Source organism: Notolepis coatsorum (assembly GCF_963971535.1).
Source record: "Notolepis coatsorum genome assembly, chromosome: 1".
Lineage (NCBI taxonomy): Eukaryota > Metazoa > Chordata > Actinopteri > Aulopiformes > Paralepididae > Notolepis > Notolepis coatsorum.
This window is the reverse complement of record NC_140165.1, coordinates 13,378,333-13,391,852: the sequence shown is the minus strand read 5'-3', so window position 1 is coordinate 13,391,852 and position 13,520 is coordinate 13,378,333. Positions and strand designations below refer to the sequence as shown.

General features: G+C 42.5%; 1 protein-coding gene across 1 annotated transcript in view; it reads left to right on the top strand.

The window, feature by feature from the left end:
* Window positions 1-13,520, top strand: part of mettl22 (methyltransferase 22, Kin17 lysine) — a gene marked incomplete at both ends in the record, with an annotated part of 103,464 nt that overhangs the window by 62,229 nt on the left and 27,715 nt on the right. The window contains 3 exons of the mRNA XM_084334521.1: window positions 1,131-1,202; window positions 2,073-2,126; window positions 4,890-4,973. Coding sequence (XP_084190647.1) covers window positions 1,131-1,202; window positions 2,073-2,126; window positions 4,890-4,973 — 210 coding nt within the window. The remainder of the gene's footprint in view (window positions 1-1,130; window positions 1,203-2,072; window positions 2,127-4,889; window positions 4,974-13,520) is intronic.

Below are 13,520 nucleotides of genomic sequence, written 5' to 3'. Positions count from 1 at the left end.
AAATAAAGCTTAATATGTTTAGAAACGTGTATATCTCCGTAGCATAAAGACAGTGCGCACCAGGCGGAAAAGTGACCATACCTCAGTGTAGGGAGCTCTGATCAACTCGTGCTTGGTTTTAAATTGTTCGGGAGACTCCATTGCATGTGAATTATGCACGGGAGCAAAGCCTTGTAAATTGCCATTCCCCCTATCTGTGTGTGTGTGTGTGCACACCGCATAATACCTGCGGGAATCCGCGGAGGCATGACGCATTTACCGGTAAGGGTAGGTGCGGAAAAGTGACCATATCTCAGTGTAGGAAGCTCTGATCGACATTGTGATCATGTCTCTAAATCAACGACAGCCCGAGCTGTGAGTGAATTACGCAAAGGGGAGCAAAGCCTTGCCATTCTCATTATCTGTTTGATTGATTGATTGAAAACTTTATTAACAGATTGCAGAATGGGTACAATACAGTACAGCTCAATACACACAATTGTTAAGGGGATGCAGACCAGAGAAAGACTTTCGTCTTGTTTACACCAGGGTCCCCCATTTTCAATTAATCAGGACATATATGACATACATGACATACAGATAGTCAGTACTGCTACATCTATACATTTATGACATACCAGATTTGCAAATACAGTACTGTTTGTGATACAGAAGGAGTCAAGAAAAGGGAGTATATACATTTGACGTAGAAACTGTACATTGGAGGAGGTTGGGTGGGGGGGGTTGGGTACACTGGGATATTGACAACCATACTGGGTAATTTACATTGGAGGTGGGTGGGGGGGGGGGGGGGGGGGGGGCACATTGTATAAACAAGCAAAACTGTACATTGAGGGGGGGGGGGGACTCTGTACTCTGTGTGTGTGCAGTGGCGCTGCTAGGGTCTATTGGTGTCCTAGGCAATAATTCTTAGGAGGAGCCCCGAACCAGTGTTCATCTCTATTATGTTACAAATAATTATTGTGTTAGCAACTTCAGAATGTTACCTTTCAAAGTAAAGCTTTGCAGAAAAGGTATGCAATCGTCAAAAACTAAAACGGCCCAGTTTTTGGCCGATGCTTAAGAGGTTAAGTCGAGCTCGCTACAGATGTGTCATGTAGACAAATGAAGGGTGACTGTTTGTGTTGCAGACGTGGGCGAGGACCTTCTCAGTATGTGCCAGAGGAACATCACGCTGAACAGACCTCTGCTGCAGCCTGCAGGTGAGCTAACATAGACCTGCAGGTGAGCTAACATAGACCTCTGCTGCAGCCTGCAGGTGAGCTAACATAGACCTGCAGGTGAGCTAACATAGAGCTGCAGGTGAGCTAACATAGACCTGCAGGTGAGCTAACATAGACCTCTGCTGCAGCCTGCAGGTGAGCTAACATAGACCTGCAGGTGAGCTAACATAGACCTGCAGGTGAGCTAACATAGACCTGCAGGTGAGCTAACATAGACCTGCAGGTGAGCTAACATAGACCTGCAGGTGAGCTAACATAGACCTCTGCTGCAGGTGAGCTAACATAGACCTGCAGGTGAGCTAACAGACCTGCAGGTGAGCTAACATAGACCTGCAGGTGAGCTAACATAGACCTGCAGGTGAGCTAACATACCTGCAGGTGAGCTAACATAGACCTGCAGGTGAGCTAACATAGACCTGCAGGTGAGCTAACATATACCTCTGCTGTAGCCTGCAGGTGAGCTAACATAGACCTGCAGGTGAGCTAACATAGACCTCTGCTGTAGCATGCAGGTGAGCTAACATAGACCTGCAGGTGAGCTAACATAGACCGCTGCTGTAGCATGCAGGTGAGCTAACATAGACCTGCAGGTGAGCTAACATAGACCTGCAGGTGAGCTAACATAGAGCTGCAGGTGAGCTAACATAGACCTGCAGGTGAGCTAACATAGACCTCTGCTGCAGCATGCAGGTGAGCTAACATAGACCTGCAGGTAAGCTAACATAGACCTGCAGGTGAGCTAACATAGACCTGCAGGTGAGCTAACATAGACCTGCAGGTGAGCTAACACGACAGCTATTCTCTGAACGTCTACTTCAACAGACTAATGCTGTCTTATCTGTCCAACAGACGGTGAGGTAAGAGTGAGACAGCTGGACTGGCTCCAACATAGCCTCTGTACAGGTACACAATACACACACACACACACACACACACACACACACACACACACACACACACACACACACACACACACACACTAGCTAGAGCCCTTTTCATTGTCTGTTGACCTCAGACTTGACATCCAGTATCATCACCCTCTGGTGTCTCATTGCAGCAGTGTGTGTTGTGTGTCTCTGGTGTGTAGCTGTAGCAGTGTGTGTTGTGTGTCTCTGGTGTGTAGCTGTAGCAGTGTGTGTTGTGTGTCGCTGGTGTGTAGCTGTAGCAGTGTGTGTTGTGTGTATCTGGTGTCTCGCTGTAGCAGTGAGTGTTGTGTGTATCTGGTGTCTCGCTGTAGCAGTGAGTGTTGTGTGTCTGGTGTGTAGCTGTAGCAGTGTGTGTTGTGTCTCTGGTGTGTAGCTGTGTGTGTTGTGTGTCTCTGGTGTGTAGCTGTGTCTGTGTGTGTTGTGTGTCTCTGGTGTCTCGCTATAGCAGTGTGTGTTGTGTGTCTGGTGTGTAGCTGTAGCAGTGTGTGTTGTGTGTTTGGTGTGTAGCTGTAGCAGTGTGTGTGTTTCTGGTGTGTAGCTGTAGCAGTGTGTGTGTATCTGGTGTGTAGCTGTAGCAGTGAGTGTTGTGTGTCTCTGGTGTGTAGCTGTAGCAGTGAGTGTTGTGTGTATCTGGTGTGTAGCTGTAGCAGTGAGTGTTGTGTGTCTCTGGTGTGTAGCTGTAGCACTTGTAGCAGTGTGTGTTGTGTGTCTCTGGTGTGTAGCTGTAGCAGTGTGTGTGTATCTGGTGTGTAGCTGTAGCTGTGTGTGTTGTGTGTCTCTTAGGGGTGTCCCCGACTAAGGATTTGGATAGTCGACTATGATTGGCCAAAATTTGCCGTTAGTCGACTATTAGTCAACAAAAAAATTAAAATAATAATAAATAAGTATAATTTTTTTATTTTGTTTGTATCATTCCATTTGGGCTGTGGGGGGTGCTTAATGTCTGAAGGAGTCGACTGAAGGCTTCTTGTCCTCTGCAAAAGCATGCAATTGGTCCACTAATGGATACATCTTGATATTTGTCTAGTCTAGTGTTAGCCCCTTACGTGACTGCGATCTGCAAGCCAGGGGCTTTTCGTATCCACAGTCATTCTCAGCTATGCCGCCACCAGGCTCATATTAAGTACCAAGCGCTGAATTCTGAGCTGGGGGTGGGTCAAAAATATATCAGATATGAATTTCAAAGATACCCAGCGTACAATATGGGTTTAACACAGCTTTACGGTGGGGTCTGGAAGCTCGGAGTTGCTAATAAACAGTTTAAATCATTGTTACAAAACGAGTGGTACTCACAGAGAAAACGTTGGCAAGATGGCGTCTTCTTCTTCTATTGCTTTTTGTGTCACATGCCTGGTGCGTCCAGCAATCACTGCGCTCCCTATCGGTCCCTGTTGGTCATTACAACAATACACAGCATGCAGGTTCTACCACATGGTGTGTTGGCGAGAGCAGTCATTACCGTTTTCACGATGGCAGAGGCTCAGCCTAGATGCAGCAATTGCAAACAAGAATTAAGAAGAAAAGATAAAGGATACCACAGACTTATCAATTTCATTGCTCACCAGTCTCCTGTGTATTGTTGTAATGACCAACAGGGACCGATAGGGAGCGCAGTGATTGCTGGACGCACCAGGCATGTGACACACAAAGCAATAGAATAAGAAGACGCCATCTTGCCAACGTTCGCTCTGTGAGTACCACTCGTTTTGTAACAATGATTTAAACTGTTTATTAGCAACTCAGAGCTTCCAGACCCCACCGTAAAGCTGTGTTAAACCCATATTGTACGCTGGGTATCTTTGAAATTCATATCTGATATATTTTTGACCCACCCCCAGCTCAGAATTCAGCGCTTGGTACTTAATATGAGCCTGGTGGCGGCATAGCTGAGAGTGACTGCGGATACGAAAAGCCCCTGGCTTGCAGATCGCAGTCACGTAAGGGGCTAGTCTAGTGTGTTCATTAGATGGGTGAAATCCCCTTTTCAGTGCCTCTGTGCCTGTTTTCGTAGGCAGTTAGCCTCTGGTATGCGTGCCATTAGCGTTAGAGACCTCTTTTCTTTTGGAAAGAATGGTAATAAAAATATTATTAAAAAAAATTATTAATTAAAAAAAAAATTCGACTAAGAGGTTGGCAGTCGACTACGGCTCCTTTCGACCGATTAGTCGACTAATAGGGATCAGCCCTAGTGTCTCTGGTGTCTCGCTGTAGCAGTGTGTGTTGTGTGTCTCTGGTGTGTAGCTGTATAAACACACTTACTGTACAAACATACATACTGTATAAACACAGACTCTGGTCTCCATTCTTCACATGACGCTTCACATGACGCTTCACATCACGCTTAACATGACGCTTCACACCATGTGTTGGTGTGTTTTGATCAAAGGTCTTATTGTTTGCTGATGACAACCTTGTGTTTTCAGAGGTTTGTTAGGAATCTATTTTCTCTCTGTGCCCTTCTTACGTCAACATTTAAAACGTTTCATCTTGCACTATCTTTTTGTTTGTATTCCCTCATTCATGTCATCAATCGGGCAAACATGAAAAAGAAAAAAAATTGAGAGAGAGAGCGAGAGAGAAAGGGAGAGATAGAAAGAGGGAGAGAGAGAGGGAGAAATAGAGAGAGGGAGAGAGAGAGAGAGAGATGTGGTTAAAGGAACATCATAGAGAGAGACTCACTGAGATCATATATACCTGTGTTGTACTCTTGTCTTTGTTTTTTGATCTGTCCATCTGCTAGACGCTGATGTGTCTGAGTTCAGCTGGACAGAGGAGGAGGTTGCAGATCTCCATGACAACACTAACTTCATCATCGCTGCCGACAGTAAGAGACTCAAGCTGTAAAACCACATCATGTCATCAATGGCCACTGAAGCGTTGCAGACTTAAGGCATTGAGTTTGCAGACAAAACTACTTTATTTCAGTTAATATGAATTAATCCAATTACTTGTGGTCCTCTGACATGGGGGGGTCTATGTATAAATAGGACTACAATTCCTACATGGTTCACATGGATGTAAACGCACAAAAATGTAAGTAGACAGTCTGCACTTCAACCTCCGTCATAATCCCATTTGAAATCAATATGCTGGAGTTCACAGTATAATATGTAATGTATGTGTCTCCCACCCCTTCAGTTTAGAGTACACAGTATAATATACAGTATATCACAGATATTTAATGTATCTGACCCCTCCAGTTTAGAGTACACAGTATAATATACAGCATATCACAGATATTTAATGTATATGTCTCCCACCCCTCCAGTTTGGAGTACACCGTATAATATATATCACAGATACTTAACACTTTGAGTGCCACGAGGTGGCGCCAGAGGTAGCGCTTCAATGCCACCATCGGCGCCAATGTTACGCTTAATATCGCCTAATCTATGTTTTAAATTATGGCTATGTGTCTAATCTGCCTGTCGCTTATCAAAGAATCCTTTTCCAGTCAGTGCTGTCAAGGCAGATTGGTTTTTTATCGCTTCATTTCCGTTTGAGAGCATTTTGAAAAGCACCCGTTTTGAGGTAAAAAACAGTTCATTCTAGACCATTCTATGATAATCGTCTTTTACTGGAATATTCCAGAACGTTGATATTTGTCGGCCTATTTATTAATCGTTTTCAAATAAACGCTAGATGATCAATATTATACATGCACGCAAGCACATTCGAGCCGCGCACGGATAATCGCTGTGTTCATTTCCTCTTGTACTTTTACAGTGAAACCGAAAGAGCCCATTTCACAAAACAGCCTATATCTTCATCAAAATTTGTCTGATTATCCTAACACTGATAACATAGATTCCTTACCTGACATCAGATGGTATCCAACTGGTATATTCCAATTCCTGATCACCATTCGAAAAAATCGATAAGTGTATGGATCCAATGTGTGTACAGTGCACAGTACATGATTCCGCGGGTCTCAGAGGCTCCAGAATGAACTGTGATAACCCCGGCTGCATCAGTGGACTGGAAAATGTGGAGTACAGGATTTTTTTCCCCATCCATTTTCATTGAGTCCATTCCAAAATCCCTTATGTCATCTGGGAGACGATAGGGGGCGCTTTTTTCCACATCTGATCGCCGGCGGCGCTCGGGTATACTAGGGTAGGCTCGCATGATGCAATATGATTTCAGATCGCAAAAAAAAAAAAAAAAAAAAATCTCGTCAGTGGCTTTCAACATAACTATCGGAAACCCGAGATATCTCGTGAGTGGCAGTGAAAGTGTTAATGTATACAGTATGTCTCCCTCCCCTCCAGTTTGGAGAACACAGTATAATATATATATATCACAGATACTTAACCTCTAACCTGTTCCCCCTGTGCGGTCCATCGGCGGACCGCAAATTACATCTGGTCATAAATCAATATTTTTCTGAGTGTTGTATAAAATTAGCGATTTTAATTTCAAACGTATTCAAGTATTAACATCATGAACATGTCACAACAGCATGTAGAATGTATATTATCATCAATACGTTAGTTTAGCAATAGGTTAAAAGTGTCATTAGATAGATTACATTTTTTGATTTGCTCAATTCTATTTCGAGAGGGCGACTATTTTGGAAATTTTGAACCATGGGAATTGTAGTCTTTTTGCGGCCATTTTGTAATAGACATCGGTAGCTGTCGATCAGCGTCAAACTACACCTCCTGAAGGGATCTATGGGGTTCAAGGTTCAGAGTTCTGTATGAATTATTTCAATAACTGTTCATATTCGGGATAAGCCACAAAAGGTAACTTGACAAATATTGAAAGGCTTTCAAGTTTCTCTTCCCTATTGTTAACATGTAGGAACAATTCAATCTGAAATTAGTTTCAAAACGGTTGCACTGTGGGGAAAATAAAAAAGTACAGTAGATTACAGTATATTTCATTATCTGTTCTTATGCACGCCTGGTGATACTAAATCCAAATTGAACTCGGGCATTTGAAAGATAATATATGTATATATATATATATATATATATATATAAATGTGCGAATTGGCTATAATAAGGTAATTTATAAGCCTCCTATTCTATATTCTATAATAATATTTCAAATTGCTTTGGTCCGGATGGGAGAATTCAGTACTGTATCTACAGAACCTTCTGTTTAATCATCTTCCCTTTATTAATTTTCTTAAATTTTTTGTACACATGATCTCAAGAAGGTACTGTACGAGATCAGTGGCAGTTTTTAATGTTTGGTCATTATTAGCATGGTGTTAGTCACTGTCAAAGATGCAAAGAATCATAATTCATATTCTCCTTTGTTTCATCACAATTTAAGCAAGCCTAGTAATAGACACAATATTTCTGACATTGTGAATACATTCCCTGAGGTCCGTAGATGTCCCTAGATACCAAGAATATGCAAATTAACCTTGTAGAAGTGGAGCAATATTCCATTTACCTAAGTATATATTTTAGGCGGATTTTCAGAAAATAGGTGGAAGAGGTTAACTCATTCTGCGCCAGCTATTAGACGGAGCCCGTTATAGCAAGGCCACGCTTTAAAAGATAGGAGTGCGTCACCTTGTTTGCAGGGCTATAACTATATTCTATATTATAGCTATGAATACAATACTATGGCCCATTTGACATCACCTATCTATCGTTCAATATGTGAAAGAGAATTATTTTTTTCATCCATACATTCCCGTTTTATACTCCAGTGAATATAAGTATGGTTTTAGAGCGGTCTGGGGTAATTCCCGAAATGCTGAGTTATAGCCTTAGACGTCAATTCTACTATAGACGTTGTCGTTTCTTGCCTGTACACGCTATTATTCCGAAATCAAATCTATATCATAGGTATTATGTTCCATCATGAATGCATGAAAGGGGGGGGGGGGGTCGTTTCTGATTATTTGATTGGCAGTAACGGCATTCGTATTGAACACTAAAAACGCGTATCAGCCCAATCGGTATAAAAGCATTGCAGGATCAAGCTAAAATTTACGTCAGATAGTCCTTACCTGTGATCGGGAGTATTCCAAAAAGAATATTCCAATTGTTTGATCGCCATCTGGTACATCCGATGTCCATTTGGTCCACGGCATATGGATCTGGGATATTTGACGCGCTTCAATGGAACCGGGATAACTGCTACAATCGCCTGACAAGGAAAAGTGAGACCGGAGACATTTGGCCATTACACAGGCCAAGATACAAGATTACAAAGGGTGCTCAATACCGCCGTCTAGCTGGATGTGGCCGGTATTGCACTTTCGCGACCTCAGAATCATTCCCTATGGTAACACCAAGGTCCCTGGATGAATAATGAATAAAAATATTGAATAATTCTGAAGTTGCTAAAGCAGAAGAATCACTGAGTGCTAATGTATTAGAGAAACAGAGGTTTGAACACACTGAAGTAAAAGTTGTGTGTACTCACATTTCTGTTTAGTGGTTGCCAGATGCCTGTTTTTAAGATCCAGCCAGTGGAGGCTGCTGACCAAATTTTTAGGTGAAGCACAAATTATTATATTATATATTAAATTATATTTTTTAAACATCCCCAACGCTGCAACACCCCCATTCCTCCCAGGTGTCAGGCTCCTCATTCGCTTCCATTCATTTTGGGGACGTACAGTATACAGTGGCTCGGCGGCCCCTGATCAAACCTAGCAGACCATGTACAGTATACAGTGGCTCGGCGGCCCGATCAAACCAAGCAGACCATGTACAGTATACAGTGGCTCGGCGGCCCGATCAAACCAAGCAGACCATGTACAGTATACAGTGGCTCGGCGGCCCGATCAAACCAAGCAGACCATGTACAGTATGGCTCGGGCCCATCAAAAAATAACACAGTATGCTATGACTGGCCCCTGTAAATGTCCTAACACAACCCCCTCAATGTACAGTAAATGACCAAGTATGGTTGTCAATATTCCAATGTACAGTTTTGTTTGTACAGTTGTACAGTGTATGTCCCCCACCCCCACCTCCAATGTACAGTCCCGTCCCCCCCCTACCCAACCTCCTCCAATGTACAGTTTATACGTCAAATGTATATACTCCCTTTTCTGGACTATTTTTATATCACAAACAGTACTGTATGTGCAAGTCTGGTACATGTCATAAATGTATAGATGTAGCAGTACTGTCTATCTGTATGTCATGTATGTCATATATGTTATGATGAATTGAAAATGGGGGACCCTGATGTAAACAAGACGAAAGTCTTTCTCTGGTCTGCATCCCCTTAACAATTGTATGTATTGAGCTGTACTGTACTGTACCCATTCTGCAATCTGTTAATAAAGTTTTACAATTCAATTCAATTCACGGCAGAATGTGTAGACAATAGACAGACAGTGAAAACAAAGTTATCCTCCAAGTCCTGTGGGTATTGTCTCCTCAACGTTTCTGCAGCTGAGCTTTTGTATTGTATGTATTGTATGTATTGAGCTGTACTGTACTGTACCCATTCTGCAATCTGTTAATAAAGTTTTCAATCAATCAATTCAATCAAGCGAATTGCAGTTCTGCTCAATGAATGAATCCGAGAGGAATCCGAATGTCCCCTCTAACTAGTGCTATATGCTTCATTGCGTCATTAATAAAGTTTTCAATCAATCAATCAAACAATGCTGTTTGTTTAGACATTCACAAGACTTGCATAACGTTACAACTGCACGGCGGCAGTTTCAACAACATTATGTATTGTCCCTTACCTTAGATGAGTCGTGCCTGCTGCATACATCCCACAACGTCATCTTTTCCATTCATTCATTCCAGATAGGGCGGCGGCATTGTTGTTATTGATATCATCTTCATCAATGCCATCAGCCCTGTTTAGACATTCACAAGACTTGCGTACCGTTAGCTAGCAAGCAAGCTAGTCGACAATATCTCGTTCCTCCATTGCAACGCTATCTACAGTACTAGAGAATTCAAAGTGCCCGCGAGGCGATGACGTTGTTGTTGTTGTTGTTGTTGTGACGTTTAGCTTTTATCGCAGGTGTATATATATATCATCAAACGATGCACAATAAGTTCATGAACAATAACAAAACACTCCACCCTGGGCCTGATAGCTGCGGTGGTAGCCCTTTAGCTACATTAGCTCCAACAAGTTATCTTCTTAAACTGAGATAAAAATTATTTTGAAAACAAGCTCGCTGCAGAGCCACAGTACGGCACAAGATAAACCATTATCTGATTGGGCCACAAGGCTGTCAATCATGCTAGCTGCAGAGCCACAGAACAGCAAAAGAGAAACCATTAGCTGATTGGTGGATTGAATGATTGACAGCCTTGTTATCCATTCAATGGCAAGAGTTTAACTGCACAGACCGTGCTTAGATGAAGTTAACACTATGATCGCCGTGAACGAGTTTACACGTCATTCCTAGCCATGCTCATTCTGCCGAAGACGCCGTAACTCGTCTTTGATGTCAATATTTCAAAAATCTGTCATCGAAATAATATTTCCTTTCCAGAGCCTTGAGACACACTGCAAAGCTCCACTCATCTCTCTAGCGGTTCAAGAGCGCCATCTGGTGGCCGATCGGCAGATCGCCAACCGGAAATTAACCTTTGAACCGGTAGTGCTCATCCATATGTGGTCCGGGCACTCGCTATCGTTAGAGAGACTCCGTATTGACACAGTGAACATCGATCGGTGCAAATAACTCGAAAAAACAACATGATTTGGACGTATATACTATTATACAACCTGGAAATGGATCGGGCATTTCTCCATCCCATAATAGGAAAAATTCTGTTCCACACTCATCTGCCAGCGGCGCGAGGAAGCCACGGTAAGATTCAGCGTTATTTTCTAACGTCTTCTATACTAACTGATCTGATGAACATATGACCCACTCTGGATGAATCATCTAACGCTGCCCACGGAATTATAAACGATTCCCCGCCCATCCGGTCATCATCAGATGATGCATAGAAACTTCTAGAACCACGTCCAGTTGAAATTTTTTATCTCGCACAGATTCCTACCAAACTGTATTTGATCATCAATATAATGCATTTAGGGCTATAAATCACGTTCTGAAGAAAGCTGCAGAAAACGATAAAAACATACTTATACTTTAGACCTTCGCTGCTGCTGCCCCCTCCCTCTGGAATGCCCTCCCCAGCCATATCCGTGATGCAAACACCCTGACATCTTTTAAATCAGCCCTCAAAACTCACCTTTTCAATCTTGCTTTTGACCTCTAATTCTGTCGGTGTTGTTTTATTTTTGTCATGTATTATTTTTGTTCTGTTTTTTTGTTTTGCCATAGTTTGTCTCTCCTGCCCATGTAAAGCGTCTTTGAGCACCTGGAAAAGCGCTATATAAAATAGATGTATTATTATTATTATTATTAGACCATATTTTAGTATGAATATGTGAATGAAAAAGTTTAACGTTGCTACACCCTGAACAATACATATAGGACATTGAATGGGCCATAATAATGGCAATTTAGCAATAGAATTTAAAAAGTTATAGCCCTGCAAAGAAGGGGAACTTCTCCATAGACAAATAGAGCTGGCGAGGGATGGTAAATTATGAATTTAACCCATGGCGATTAAAATGTTAATAGCCTATTGTTGTGGAAAGGTTGTTTAACACAGCAGGAGACGATATTTCCAATTGTAACAAATAGGTAATTTATTTAAGAAAAAGAAGTTCTTTAACAGCAAGAGCTATGGGTCAAAGAGGATCACCACGGCTTGAACAAAAACACTCTGTCCTGGATCCCTTTGCCTGTCCCTAAATCCCCTCTCAGTCCTGCCCCCCCATGACAGATATGATGACGTATCATATCATGTCAGATCTGACATGACGTACATTAAGATGATACGTAGATTTAACATCGGAGAGAGAACATGAAGAGAGATAAGCAAGATATGATGTCCACACACGATATGATGTAGAGAGTGAGATGTGTGTGTGTGTGTGTATGTGTGTGTGTGTCTGTGTGTGCGTGCGTCTGCGTACAGACGTATGTGTATTGTATGTGTGTATTGTGTCACAGGGAATGTGTGTGTGTGTGTGTGTGTCGGTGTGTATATCTGTGCGACTGTGTGTGTCTGTGTACGTGTGTGTCCGTGTGTCTGTGTGTGTGTGCTGTGCCTGTGTGAAAGAGAGAAAATAACAAGATATGAAAGCACACAATGTACGAGATTACCAGCACACAACATGCCGTACTGAAATGTCCATCTGTTCTAAATTGTTTTAAGAACGTCAGCCAGACCGTCTTTCAGCACTGCTAGTTGACCTATATTAAACTAGTCCACCTCATACACATTTTCCCCAACATTCCCCCATTTGGGGCTATCCCTAGTCCCACCCAAATCATATAACCAAGAAAATGTGAACGTCTAACTAAACGAGAAACCATATTTATATAATAAAAGTTTAAATGGCTGATCTAAACAAGAAACCTAGCCATATAATAAATTTTAAATGTCTAACTAAACAAGAAACCTTACTTCATTCACTGGACCCCTAACGGACCAACAAAGGCTGACTACCGTTCTCACAATAAACACAAAACCGCTCAAAACAAGAGTAATAATAAAACATCAAAAAAAAAAAAGAAAAAAAAAATACCCCAATTTATAATCCTAACCTGACAGACAAATCCCCCCAACCTCCACCGCTTACCAAATGAGCCACAGTTCCGGCCGGAAACCGCGACTCTCATCAGGGAAAGGAGAAGTTGACCGTCAGAACTAAACATAGAACATCCCTCCCAAAAAAAATGACATTGTCTCTTCCATAACATTGAGTCCCAGTGTCCATCGCTCAGCCCCCCTCCCATGCCCACGCCATAGTCTCCTCACCGCATTGCCAAAAGTCACATTTTGCCAATACAGCAACCACCACGCCACACCTCCAGTCCTCGTAGAAGCATGTCCCCATGCCTGGACGGGAGGCGCTGGTACCGACCTCACCACGTGTCCCCCCCATCTTCGACGGGAGGTGCCCATCTTGCCCACTGCGTTAGCCCCCCCCTTTGTCCCTCCAGTCCCCAGAACCGATCCCCAGACCACTTCTTCTCAATGCTTCCTCAGGCTCAGAACCGACACTCTGCCGATGCCCCTTCCCATTCCGGTTTGACCAGGACCACAAGTAAAATAAACAAAAAATAATAAAAAAATAAAAAACAATGCAATGATTTTCAATGGTTGCAATCTCTATGCCGAAGGATCATTAGAAAATCAGACTAAAATTCCTAGTTAAAGGAATAAACCAACAAAACTGCACTCAGACCATCCCCCGTCACTCTTAAAGGAAAGAACCAACAAAAAGAAAATGTCCCTACCTCACCATACCCCTAATCCTCTATCCCCTCGTCTCCCTCTAAGGCAGCATAAAGCTGAGGATATGGCCCGATTTGTGGCTCAATCTCTTT